Source organism: Pyrgilauda ruficollis, unplaced genomic scaffold (genome assembly GCF_017590135.1).
Source record: "Pyrgilauda ruficollis isolate IOZ18807 unplaced genomic scaffold, ASM1759013v1 scaffold13, whole genome shotgun sequence".
Taxonomy (NCBI): domain Eukaryota; kingdom Metazoa; phylum Chordata; class Aves; order Passeriformes; family Passeridae; genus Pyrgilauda; species Pyrgilauda ruficollis.
The window spans coordinates 4,919,278-4,932,756 of NW_024511432.1; the positions used below are offsets into that span (position 1 = coordinate 4,919,278).

At 48.9% G+C, this 13,479-nt stretch overlaps 2 protein-coding genes across 3 annotated transcripts; one reads left to right on the forward strand and one right to left on the reverse strand.

Annotated features, from left to right (window-relative positions):
• Positions 1 to 1,542: 1,542 nt before the first annotated feature.
• Positions 1,543 to 6,999, forward strand: CIAPIN1 (cytokine induced apoptosis inhibitor 1). Its single transcript, XM_041458577.1, has 9 exons — positions 1,543 to 1,692; positions 1,967 to 2,148; positions 2,446 to 2,598; positions 3,442 to 3,518; positions 3,770 to 3,938; positions 4,146 to 4,219; positions 4,548 to 4,663; positions 5,187 to 5,256; positions 5,779 to 6,999. Exons 2-9 carry the CDS (start codon positions 1,992 to 1,994, stop codon positions 5,887 to 5,889), a joined length of 927 nt encoding a protein of 308 aa, XP_041314511.1. The 5' UTR covers positions 1,543 to 1,692; positions 1,967 to 1,991; the 3' UTR covers positions 5,890 to 6,999.
• Positions 7,000 to 8,644: 1,645 nt separating this feature from the next.
• Positions 8,645 to 13,315, reverse strand: LOC121348849. Of its 2 annotated transcripts, none has more exons than XM_041458803.1 (6): positions 13,185 to 13,315; positions 11,570 to 11,962; positions 11,116 to 11,166; positions 10,641 to 10,736; positions 10,128 to 10,174; positions 8,645 to 9,838 (listed from the first exon to the last, which is right to left on the reverse strand). In XM_041458803.1, the coding sequence occupies exons 1-6, from the start codon at positions 13,261 to 13,263 to the stop codon at positions 9,650 to 9,652; spliced, it is 855 nt and encodes a 284-aa protein (XP_041314737.1). In that variant the 5' UTR covers positions 13,264 to 13,315; the 3' UTR covers positions 8,645 to 9,649. The 2 variants fall into 2 exon arrangements, with proteins under 2 accessions (XP_041314737.1, XP_041314738.1); XM_041458804.1 differs by having other exon boundaries at positions 8,646 to 9,838; positions 10,137 to 10,174.
• Between the last annotated feature and the right edge of the window lie 164 nt (positions 13,316 to 13,479).

The following is a 13,479-nucleotide window of genomic DNA, read 5'->3' on the forward strand; positions in this document are numbered from 1 at the left end:
CTGAAGCGCTGGGGGTGGGTGTGTTATGCGTGTGTGTTTAAGTAATTCCTTCAAGAACTTTCCTCGCGTCTCCTGTCCTTGCTACCGCTGAACCGTCCGTGCTCGGTGACCCAGAGGTTTATTGCGCCCGTTCCCCCTGCGCTTAAAGTGCGCACCCGCTGTAGGGCCCGCAGCCTTGCGCCGCCGGAGCGTCCCGGGCCGCTGGGAGCCGGAGCGTCCCGGGCCCGCTGGAAGCCGGAGCGTTCCCGGCCCCGGGTGAGCCGGAGCGTTCCGGGCCCGCTGGAAGCCGGAGCGTTCCGGGCCCGCTGGGAGCCGGAGCGTTCCGTGCCCGCTGGGAGCCGGAGTTCCTGGCCGCTGGAACCTGGCTGTGCTGCGTCAGGAGGCTGCAGTTTACAGCCCTGGAATGGTTTGGGTTGGGAAGGACTGTCAGGATCATCCCATTCCACCACAGCAGCTTTCCAATCTACCGAAGCAGAACCGGCGCTATTGTTTAACCCCTTTGCTTGCCCCGTTCCTCAGGGACTGTTAAATGTGTGTGGCACGGAGATAAGGGCCCCTCCTCACGCCACCCACACGGGATCCGCGGCCTCCTCGCCTCATCTCAGGGAGGTGGTGTTGCTGTTGATGCAGTTTGGGCTCTGACTGATCCTGCAAGGTCATAACCTGCTGTTCAGAGAGGAAGCTGTGACTTAGGGTTTATCTTTCCCACCTTGACCTAGCAGCTTAGGTGTCTTTTGAGATTTTTAGCCTTCTTGGGAAGGGTGACTTTTTAATGGGATTAATATATGTGATTACAAATGTTACTGTCTGCTGTAGCTGCTTAGCTTGTGTCACACATGCAGAAACAGCTGTGAGATGTTACAACCTGCAGTGTACATCCAAGGCGTATATTCCCTACTGGGTTGGCATTGTGGTTGTTTTAGTGTCAATTCCTACCACAGTAGCTCAGAAAAGGCACAGATTGTCCCATTCTGAACTTTTTGGCAGTTTCCAGGAGGGAGGGGTGAGTCCACAACACACAGAGCCAGAGGAACTGTGGGTCAAAATCCACTGCAGTTAAATTTGGTACAGCATATCCATGAGCTGTGCTTTAGTGACAATGTGGTGGCAGTAAGGCATTGCCCAGGATGCGTGAGGTAGCAATTCCTGGTACAGACCTTGCTTACAACTGTCTCTCCAGAAATAGGTGTGTCATTTCCAGCTAATTGAAGGTACACTGGGCAACTGTTCTGGTCAGCAGTGCTCTCTGTTCTCTGTGGTTGTGTTAAATTAGGAAGAAAATAGGTTTGTGTTGGATAGAGGAAAGAGGGGAGGTCATCGGGTTCAGTAGCTGGTGCTGCTCTGAGAACAAGTGATGATGGGATACTATTGCCATACAAGGAATACAGTCTCATATAAAATATCAGTGGAGGCAGCTTTCTCACAACTGTCACTGCACATTCTGTTCTGCTCTTCCCTCCCTGTAATTTGCTCACCCAGTGCCACCAATCATAACGGTGGGAAGAGCCTCAATCTGGAATGCTGGGAATGATGAAGGTTACTTTTCTTCTTCTCTTGTTCTGCATAAGTAAACTCTGCTAGGTCCTGTTTGAAGTAGGAGACACAAGGCAGTGTTTAGTGTCAAATAGCTGTCACTGCTCAGGAAATCCAGGTATCCTGTGTTTGTTTTATACAGATTTTTAAGGAAAGCAGGTAAGTATTTTTGTTACTTTGTTGGTTTCTTTAAAGCATGGCTTGCAGTCTCCCAGCAATGAATTGGAGAGAAGCTGAATTTTGCCCTGAAGTGTAGCTCTTTCTTCATGTCCTGCTAACGCTCAGTTTGTGGGAACTTTGTGTTGCCCATTTCCAGAAAATTATCCCCATTTATTAAAACAATTCCCTAGCTGATTCAGTCACAGTCCACAGAGGTTCATGCTTGTTTGGCACTTACCCTTCCTCTCTCTCCCCCACGCTGTTCCTCCCCCAGCCCTGCCAGGCTTGCTGCTGCTGAAATGGGGGAGTACGGAGTGGCTCCAGGCCAGCGCGTGGCCATCATCTGGGACAGCTCCTCGCCCGTCGAAGCCCTGAAGAATTTGGTGGATAAAGTCCAGGCACTGGTGGGAGCTGATAATCATATCTCTGTGGAAAATGTTAACCAGCTGCCTCTGTGTAAGAATGAGCTTAAATTTTCACTGTTTCCTTAAAAGGGATAGGGTTCTGCTGCTGTGTGAACCAACACCTTCCCACTTTGGGAGTCAGCACTCAGAACACTGACAGCACCTGCTGCTGCCTCTTACCTGGGCAGTACAGCAGGGGAAGTGATGCACCCTGGCTGTGCTTCTAAGATTGGTGTCTGTAATCGCTTCCTGCTGTTGTACTCAAGCATGAGGGATGAGGGAGGTGGCGCTGGTGTTTTAAGCTGTGTGTGTACATGTTCAGTTGTACCATCTTGCTCTTTCTTCACAGCGGCTCACAGGGAGTCCAGTTTCGATGTCATCCTCTCTGGCATGGTACCAGGCAGCACAGCCCAGCACAGTGTGGAGCTCCTGGCAGAAGTAGCTCGGATACTTAAGCCAGGGGGCCGTGTCCTCCTGAAAGAACCCGTGGTTACAGAATCAGGTGAGAGACTCTTGCTTCCATGGCAACAGAGCATTTCTCATGAGGATTAGGCTGAAATGGAAAGGACAGGAACCCTGATCAACATTGAGAGATTTTCATTCTCCTGACACACTAACTCAAATCACAAGGTTTATATCCTGTCCTTATCCTGGTAGCCATCAGAGATGTTTGCAGTCACTCTCCTATCAAAAATGCTGGATAGGCTTGTTCCTAAACTACATTGAAAAGCTTCAGTGACCCCTGCTTTCTCCTCAGAGTGCAGTGTTAAGTAATTGCAGATGTTGTGTTTCTGAGGAGCTTCTGAAGTGGTCTTAAAAACAGGTTACAGATGCTGAAGAGATTGCCTCAGAAGTCCATTGAGAAATAGTTGTCCAGAAAAGGTTAAAAGTCTTTGGACTGAGTTTTAGGAGAAAAGCCAGAGTACCTGCCATGGGACAGCTGGAGGAGCCATGAGAAGGCAAACACAAGATGATTTCTTAATGTAGTGTGTTCATTTAGGAGTCCATGTTTTGAAAACTTCATGAGTAGTTTAATAGGTAAAAATGTTGGGGAGGGAGCTTTTTTGGGGATTTGTTAAAATCTTTTTTTGATGGGTTTTGATTGGATTGAGAAATGTTTTGGCATATATTTGGAGCTAGAATGGCTTTGTGACCCCACACTGTTATTCTAATGAACAAGCTGCTGCTGCTTTTTCTGGTTTGTTCTGTCAACTAGAAAGGGCCCAATTTTGGTGCAGAAGTTTGGCTCGAGTACTTCCCTCTAAAGTTCTTGCTCTTTCAGGTTTCTCAGTGAGCTGTATTCTTGTTCTTGCTTTCTCCTACTCTCTGCTTTTGTGTCTTGCAGGAAACAATGTCAAAATCAAGACAGCAGCCAAGCTCCTCACAACTCTGACTCTCTCTGGGTTGGTGGAAGTGAAGGAGGTAGGGATGTGTTTACCATTTCCAGAAATGCCCTTGGGCAGTTACCTGGGGATTTGTTGGGTAATGAGGTTTTTAGCTACCCTGGTTTGCTGTAAATGTGCCTGGCCACTGCCTGGCACAAACTTTAGATACTGTCAGCATAGTGGTTTTCTTTAGGATTGAAAGTACTGGCTATCTGTTCACTGGAATGCTGGGCTTGGTGTTAAAATAAAGGGTTCTGCATATGGTTAACCTAAAATCTTTTTTGGCAGCTGCAAAAGGAAGCACTGACCCCAGAGGAGACCCAGTCTGTTGGAGAACATCTGGGTTACCAAGGCAATGACCTTGTCATTATTCAGATAGAAGGCAGGAAGCCCAATTTCGAAGTGGGATCCTCAAGTCAGCTCAAACTTTCCTTTGCCAAGACACCTGCTCCTTCAGGTAAGGAGTGGTGCATGCTGAATGTCTGGATTTCGTGGCTCTCAGTGACAGGCACCACTTGCAACAGGGAGACAGTTCCCAAGTAGGGAGTGCTACAGCAAAAAGCTATGAAATGGGGCTTCCCAAAGTTGCTTGAACTCTTATTTTTTGGAGTAGATGGGGCAAAGGCTGGAATAACTACTATTTTTTCCTTTGTTTTGGCTCCAGCAAAACCCCCTGTGGACCCAACTGCTGCCAAGCTGTGGACACTGTCTGCCAATGATATGAACGATGAAGAGATGGTAAGTGGTTTTCTTTGTGAGGCTTTGCTGTTCCTTCTCAATCCCCATTCTTTCCTATTCTAAATACTTTCAGTCATGCCTCCTGGGAAGCTTTACAACTTCAGAGGTAGAAAAACCTCTCTAGGGCAAAATAGTTCATCTCCTTCATGGGGTCTGGAGAGCTCAGTGATGTGGTGAGGGCAGAGAGGAGACAGGGATAAGAGGGCAGAGCTGCAGCTCTTTAATGCCAATGTACAGATAGCATCATTTCTTTGAATGTAACTCAGCAGTGTCATTCCCTGCTGAAAAGTCAATTTCCTGCATTTTGTCTCCCATGGTGTGTTTTCAGGATCTTTTGGACTCTGATGAGCTGTTGGATTCAGAGGATTTGAAAAAGCCAGATCCATCGTCCCTCAGAGCTCCAACCTGCAAAGAAAAGGGCAAAAAGAAAGCCTGCAAGAACTGGTCAGTGCTGGAATTAATGTACCAGTGAACCTTTCAACTGCTATATTAAGAGTTGGAGTGATTTAAAAAAGATTGTAGGCTATTTGCTGTTCCTCAGAGCCCAACTCTCTTCGTTCATGCCCTTTCTTATCTTAATTATTGGAATGTAAATCCAAATACAGTGAAAATTGACCTGTGACTGCTACAAATTATCACGATGGTGTGTATTATCAACAGCCATCTTGGAGGTGACTGCATAGCTTGTGCAGCTTGCCTAAGACCCTGGTTTCTCACGTTCCAAGGAGAAGCAGCACATATAGCAAGTGCTGTAGTGTCATTTCCCACTCAGTTTAAACTTGGAGTGTTTCAACACTTGTTATACAAACCATAGTGTTGAAGAGCAAAGTGAGGAGTGTGAGTCCCAGAGTCATCTGTGTTGTGTGACAGAGTGAGGGCTGTTGCATGTGAGTAGAGCTGGCACAAGTGTTGATGACTCATGACCTTTAAGCAGAAAGATGCAGATGACTTCTTTGTTTTTCTACAGCACATGTGGCCTGGCTGAAGAACTGGAACAGGAGAAAAAGGGCTCACAGCACAAATCTGCCTGTGGAAATGTAATTAGTAATTTTTGTCTTTATACTATCGTTTGCAGTATATGATCTATGTGTAAGAATTGTGTTTCCTAGTCACTGCAGCATGAGCTGGATCACTGCTTCCACACACTGCCTGTGCAGCTTCTGCAGAGCTTCAGCCTTTGCCCTGTGCTCATGTGCTCTGTACCAGCACATGCAGTCTGTTCTGACTCCCTGGGGCAATCAGAGTGAGCAGTGACCCTTTCCCTCTCTGCTCATGGCCTAACCAGGGATCGGCCCAGGGAGGATTGCCTTGTGGGAGCTCAGGGGGCTGCCCCAGCCTGGGCACACCAAGTGGGGTGGAGACTCATTTCTGTGTGAGCCTGCACAGCTCTGCCATCCACACTAACCAGATGTGTTGAGAAGGGGGTAGAAGGGAAGCGGTTTCTGTGCTCATAGATGCTGAGAAGCATGACATCTCTTGACCTGGAGAAACCATATCACAGGGGAAGAGACCTGAAAGTGGCACCTGATTACAGACAGTGCTTTTCTTTCCCTTGCCAGTGCTACCTGGGGGATGCCTTCCGCTGTGCCAGCTGCCCTTACCTGGGGATGCCTGCCTTCAAGCCTGGGGAGAAGATTCTCCTGCCAGAAAACCAGCTGCACGATGCCTAACAAAGATGTCCTGCCAAGGACTCGGCTGCTTTTCCATCACTCTGAGGTTCTTCCTGCAGTCCTCCTCATCCTCTCAAACTCATGCTCTCCAGCCAGTACTCCATATGGGGAGGGACACTGCGGGCACTGACACTGCTGTGAGCTCACCACTTGTCATCAGCCTTGGGCTACCTGATCCTCTGGTGACAAGTCACGTATTAGACTTCATGTTACACCTTGTTTTGGCTGACCTGCCTTGATCCTGGGCGCTGGCCGTCACAGCGTGTCCCACCAGCAGAGGGAAGTACAGTCACGTGTCAGGTTGTCCTTGTGTGCCTGTGGCATTTCCCATGCCTGTGTCCTACAGCTCTAATTAGTCCTGATTTTCCCTGGTGAATCAGCAGCTCTGGCTCAGCCCCCGGGGTGATGGGCTCTTGCTCTCTTTGAAATTTTAACCTGCAGCCCCTTATGTGGAGGTGGTTCAGCAGCTCCTGTGGCAAGTCAGGAGCAGGGAGTACACTTAGCAGTATGTACTCTTAGCAGTGTGCATGGGAAAGGCTGGCAGGCATAATGAATTTGCAAGTGTATTGGGAGCCCCTTCCCCCAGCTGTTTTTAGCAAAATGACAAAGATTCAGTCCCACCAATAACTCCTGCCTTTAAGGCAGCTGATGACACAAGATCTGTCTTATCTGCACACAGCTTTCAGTCCAACACGAGCTGATAACACAAGGGCAATCTGAGACTATCACCTCTCTTGGTGGTTACCCAAGTGAGTTACCTGCAGTGTCAAATACATAAGAACATAGCAATAACTTAATTTCTAGATGATGTGTGGTGGCCCTCTGCTCCCTCTCCATGAGATACTATTTATTTGTGTAGTTACTACCCGTGAAGCATCCTGCAGATGTGGGATCAGGGTGCTGTTCACATTTTGTGCTGGGCTTGCTTCTCACCCAGGGAGGGGGAGGAGGAAAGCCCACATTCAGTGTCTCAGTGGGGACTGCTTTGTTTGGAGCTCTTGCTCTGCAGGATGTGACTTCTTCTTGTGTGCTACCTGAGTTACTAAACTCATGGAGAGGGCTGGGATGAAAGGCTGTTCTGTTCTTGAAATAAAAGTGACCAATAGTAAAGCCTTTGTTTTAAGGCTGGTATTAGTGGTATTCTTCTACTCAGCCTGTTAGTGATTTCTTAAACTGTTCAAATGTTAGACTGCTTCTTGGAGTTCTCCATAAACTGTTCCTCTGAAAACTTGACTTGAATATGGGGTATGCACTGGAAACAACAGATGTTAAGGAAAACCTAAGAAAACACCTTTCTGACTGCTCAGATCTGCTCTGGGAATCACTGCCCCAGTGATTGCACTGCCCCAGGCTGGCACTGGTGGGATTGAAGCCCCTTCCTTCCAGAGCACAGCTTTCCCAGACCCCTCTCACTCCTCCCCAGTCCCTGCTTCTGTCATCAGTGAGAACAGCTCCCACTGAGACAGGATTTGTGTGATAAACCTGTACAACCAACTTGTGCTCCTAGCTAGTGCTGATCCTAGAAGGAAATGGGCAAAAGCTCTGCACACTGACAGCCTTTGGGGGTTATATTGCCTTTTCTCAGCCTCACTGGTAGTAGAAGATCAGATCTCTTTATGAGGTCCCTGATAAAGGCAGCCCTTACCCTCATCTCCACTTTCCTCTTGCCCAAACTGGGAGAAGCAGTACTTTTCTTTCTTCCTTTTTATGGCCAGCAGAGCTTGGGAGGCAGCAAATGTACACACTGTGCTCCTGGCTTGAAAACCCATTGTGGATGTTTCACCCACCTGCCTTGGGAGCACACAGGGAGAAGGGGCCCTCTACATATGGAGGAGCTTGGGACAAGGAGGGCATTGTGTTTATTATTGCTTTACCTTCACACAGTTGCTCAACTGCTTGTGATAGCATCTTTCTGAGAAGTGAAATTTGGAGGCTCAACTCTGGCCATAGCAGCTGCTTCACCTTTTTAAAAATAGCCAATGGGCAAAGATTTCCCCACCCTTCCTGCCTGCACTGGAGAGGTTGCCTCAGCTAGTTCCTCCAGCAGCCCTGGCTGCCTTTCCCTGCCTCTTGTTCACTGCTGTTACTGCTCCAAGGCTATTTCATGGCTTCTTGCCTGGTTCCCTGTTAAAAATGCTATCCCAGCATTATGCCCACTAACCTTGGGCATAAAGGAGGATGCAAATGCAGCACTATGAATGTCCCAGCTTCCTCAATTTCACTGATCAATAACTCTTTCCTGGTGAAGCAATGAGCCATGTTTTTCTCTCCACTTCTTTTTAAGGCAGTCAGTTAAGTAAATGCAGAGCCTCTGGCAGCCCTTGTTAGTCTTAATTTGATTTGCACCTTGGCTTTCCAATTTTGCCTCTTGGCAGTTTAGCGAGCATGTCATTCTGCTCATGTCCTTTGTGGTTTTCCTCATGGCCTTCTGTTTTGACCAGTGGGATTCTGAAGAACTCTGCAGATATATTTGCCTCGTCTGAAACTTCCCCTCCTTCCCTCAGCAATAATAAGTGGCTACCAAGGTTGTTAGTACAAGTGTACAAGTCTTAGGTATCTGACTTCTGTCTTCTTGAATTCATGAGCAGTCTGTCCCTCTTAGTTGAAGTTTTTTTAAAACCCTTTTCTCTTTAAAATAACAATATAAGTAATTTCATACTATAGACACAAGAGAAGGGCTGTGCTGGTCAGCCCAAGGGCCACCCAGCCTGGCTGTAGAGAATCATGGGATCCTATTAGGTCAGAAAAAAAGATGTTTGAGTGCAACAGTTACCCCATCACTGCCAGGCTTGTGCAGGTGTTTATGTCACTGGTGGCAGGGATGTTGCTGGTGCTGATGATGTCTGGTAGAGAAGCTGATGAGGTGGGTTGTTTAATGGCTGGACATCTGCCCAAGTTGGATCATATGCTCTGAGAATAACCCAGAAGATCTGGACTCTTTTTGGGGTAATCTCTGAACCTCAGCATCTGTTGTGGATGTAACACTAAATCACTAGAACTATGTGCTGGTTTGAAACCCAGTGGGAAAGTTAGCTCCACTCAAGCTGCTCCTCCTCCAACAGCAGAGGAAACACCAGGCGAGACCACATGTAGGAATCACAGTTTTACTGCAAAACTCACAATAAACACAACATTATCAATAAAAGAGTACAAAAGAGAGTGCTCTACCCACGAGAAGGGTATTCACCACCAAACCAGCAAAAAAACCTATTTATTCCCAGTACAAAGCAGGTCCATGTGCATCATTGCAGCAGCACCTCTGTGAAGCAAGCAATGCTTTTCCATCCTTGCCCCTTGTGTTTCAAGTGAGTGAATGAAACAAAGGTCAACCCACATCACAACAGGTGCCTGCTCCAGAGAAAATCCAGAATATTGCTCTAGGACTTCTCATGGCCAGCACATGCCATCCAGCACATCCAGGACCAAGCTCTTCCTGAACACCATGTTGGCCACACAGTGTACAGTGTCATTCCTGAACATGGAACAAGCAGCTAGAGGAGCCTGTCAGCAACTGGAGACAGTGAAAATAGTTGCTGAGGCTTGGCAGTGCTTGGAGCTGCAGAAGCAAGGGGAGAACGGGCTCAAGAGCCCTGTCCTCACCGTGAGACATGGCTTCTTCAGGGGAAAATAAAGCAGGGTTCTGCAGCCACTCGGGGGTAATAGGTGTCTTTGGTCCCCAAGACTGCACTGCTGTATGAGCTAACACCTGGCTTTTGAGGAGGATGACCCCAAAAGGTGGACAATAAGCTGCTCACCTCCCTTACTTGCCCTCTTCCTTGGGAGAGACATCCACCTCTGTGCAGGCAGCACTGCCATCCCCACCACTCTGCTTCTGTTGCAATGGCTTGATCTCAGTGTAAATGACATTGGAGGAGGCAGATCCTGTCCCCTTCTTTTCAAAATTCAGGTTGGCATAGGTCAGATCCTCAGTCCCTGTCACCGGGGCTGCCTGCAGGGATAGAGCAATGAGTAGAGCCTTGGCTTTTCTTTCTGTCTCCCCTGCTAATATATTTCCACTGGCACAACTCTGTGCTACCCAAGCATCACCCAGATTGCTCAGAAGTGCCATCTACTCAAACACTCATAAGCCCTTATTTAATAGGAATTAATAAGTGTTTAGGACCATGTTTTCAGAAAGCAAAGCTGATTTTACTATGAAATCCTTTAAGTGGGTATTCAACAATGCTTTTTTTGACAGGGAGGAGGAAGCGATATGTGCAAAGCCCCCCATGGCTTACCGTACTGACCTGATTCCCCTCTGTCACTTCCCCACTCATGAGCTCTCCTGAAAAAGGAAACCTAGTTTAAATAGTAGCTAAAATAGTGACAATGATCATTATTTTAAATTAAGAAAATAATGAAAGAATGAAGCAAACATCTGCATTGGTCCTGCTTTTGTTGTGGGAGAGGATGAGGCACTGCAGCTCTTTGGCTCTGAAGATTGTCAAAGGGCTGCAGGGGTTGGTAAGGGCATAAAAGCCCTTGGAGGGGCTGGAGAAGAGCTCTGAGATGGACACTTCTGGATATGAAGACCTGTTTCAATCACCCAACAGGTTGTGCCATAACCAGACTCCCACCAGCAACTGGCCAGAAGGAAAGGAGGGGGGTGAACCTTCTCACCACACTGGGACAGCTGGTTCAGGAGGACTTGTGAAGGGAACACAGAGCAAGCAAGAGCAGTAGGATGTCAAAGATGGACATCTCCCAAGTCTGACTTTGTCCAGACCAGCAGTGGAGGAAGAAATGCCAACCTGTTCTGTTCCTTCTGCACTGCCACAGCAGGAAGCCAATTACCGGCATGTAAAGGAGCGTCCCGACTGCTAAGCCAAGGAGGATGCACAGGAGTCCTGCACACACAACATCACAGAGGCACTCGTGAGCCACCACCCCCCATGCAGGGACACCTGCTGCCACTGCCTCCTTCATGGCAGGGTCAGCTTCTTCGCAGACTTGGGCTTCCAGACCCTGAACCATCTACAGCTTCAGGGTGCTGACCAAATCCAGTGGGGAATAGTCTCCAAACTCATCCAGGGGGTAGTTGGAGCATCAGAGGCCCTTCCTAGCATCACAGCCTCTGATTCACTGGTGCCTACCCCAGTTTGGCAGTGGGTCCCACCCACTCACGGGAAAACATCTGGCTGTTTTCTCCCTTACTGCTCCTCCCTCTTTTTCCCTGAGACTCCTCCTTCCCTCCACTCTTGCAGCCAGGGGACTGTGGGGACACACCTGTCCAGATCTTCCCTGTGACATCAGTCTGAGGTCCTGCACAGCCACAGCCTGAAAGGCAGAAACACGAGTGAGAGACTGCCCAGAGGCAGAGAACACCGTGCACCCTGCTCTGCTTTGGAGCAGGAGCCTTGACCCCACAGTCCTGGCTGTGCCCCTCCTGCCACCACAGCTCCAGCCATGTCAGTAGTTGGCTGATGTGCTGCAGCTGGAGAATATGGCAAGTCCTAGGAAAGAACCAACAGCCCAGCAGCTCCATGGTCTGTCCCCCCAGCTCCATCCCCCTATCCCATGGTGGGATGAATCTGCCAAAAGCTGCTGTGCTGGGTTGGCTCCTCCAGTTCTCAGGATGCTTTCAGGGGAAGCAAAGCATGGAAGAACCAGAGGAGTGCTGGAAGTAGCGTCCTGCTCTGCCCACTCCTCTCCCCTATGAAACAGACCCACTGCCACTTACTGAGATCTGCTGCTTGCGTGCTGTTCCCAGTGTCTGTCAAGTTTGGTCTTGTGATGAAGACCCTACACACATAGATTCCTGTGCAGGCTGTACACAAGCTTGAGTTGGTGAAATTCCTACAGTTTTCACCCAGAAACACAGTGTTGGTTTGATTTCCAGCATCTGTTGAGTTAGGTGTTGTAGAGAAGGCCCCAGACACACAGATTCCTGTGTGGGCTGTACACAGGTTTGAGCTGGTGAAATTCATACAGTTTTCTCCCAGAAACACAGTGTTGGTTTGATTCTCCCTCTCCAGACATTCAGGATTACACCACTTCACCTGCACTGTGAGATTCTCCAAACCAATCTCGAGCTGCACAGTGGTGACTGGCTTTACCATCTGACTGGTTGTTCCTGGAGGAAACAAAACCAGGTGATAGCTGAAATATAGATGACCTTACAGGGTCATGTCTCACGTGTCACTCATGAAAGTCATGGTCAAGTGACCATTTTTCTGCAGCAGCTGATGATCTTTTTCAAATCTGGCTGCTAATGATTCTAAGCATTCTAACCATGCTAAGCACTCAACACTGAAATGTTGCATGTTGACTTGTGCCACTGGATGCTGTGCAGTGCACAAACTTCTCTGTGCCTCAGGAAGGACTGAAAATGTGAGGATTGGGGGAAGGCATCTCCTCCACCAGTGACATAGGCACCCAAGCAGGAAGTGCCTCAGGCTCCACCATTTCATGGAGCATGAGGTGGGATTGGGGGATTGGCAGTGGAGAATGGTCAGCCCTGGAGAAGCAAAGAAAATACAGTAAACAGATTCCCTGCAGCCTCTCTGGCTTCATCCCACCCCATAATGCTCACTCTGGAGTACTTCAGAATCACTCTCTGAGCTGAAGTCACTTCACATGTTCTCAGCTGAGTCCTCCCTCTCTCACCTCTCTTCAGTCCTTCTTTCCACTCCAAGGGAATAGTGGATTTCTGTCCCTTACCACCTTTGCTGAGTTCAGAACATCTGCCCTTGGACGTGTTCCTTGTGTTCTCCACCCTGCATGTCTACGTTCCTGCATTTGCTTTGTTCACGTTGGCAAAGATGAGCTGGGCCAGATAATTTTTCTTCTCCATACCCCCTCCATTCTGCTGTTTTCCACCATCTCAGGTGACATTAAACCACTTCACCTCCCTGGCAGTGCTGCTCAAACCTGCCTGGGGCAGACACTGCAAGATGAGACCTAACCCTACCAACACATCAACTGTGGCTGAAATCTGGTGAGCAAGTCCTGGCTGTAAAAAAAACCCTATAGGAGAGCTGGTTTTGTCCTAAGGACATCTGCCCTGTGAAGCTGACCCCACGCCACAGTAATCAGGCTTATAAGCATTTCTGTTTCCTTCCCCCCAGCTGTTTTCTCTCCCTGTTGCTGAAGGCAAAGCTGGTTCAAAGCCCCTGGAGCTCACAGCCTGTGCAAGCACAGCTGCAAGGGGGACCCCTTTACAAGGCACATGGCAAGGTGCTGCTGCAGAAGAGGGGCTACATGATGCAAGAGGGGAACAGCAGGGACTTTCCACGCCTTCTGCAGGCACAAGCAAAGAGGGAAGAGTTCAGAGGCAAGGGCACTGGGGGACTCACCAACTGGCAGCCAGGTGAGGAGCAGCAGGGGCAGAAAGGTGTTGGCCAGCCAGGGCTCCATGCTTCCCAACAGCCTCATGGTGACCGTGCTGGTGCCTGGTGGGATCGGCCGGGAGCCTCTGTCTCTCCCTGCACTGCGGGGTCACTGCTCAGCCAAGGGCAGCTGAAGTCTTGCTGGGACCTCACCCCTGCACCACTGGGCCAGGCAGTTTCCTCTGTGCTCACAGACTTCCCCTCTCTTCCCCTTCTCTTGCCTCAGCCCAGTTCTTATCTGCTCTCTTCTCTGATTCCTCCT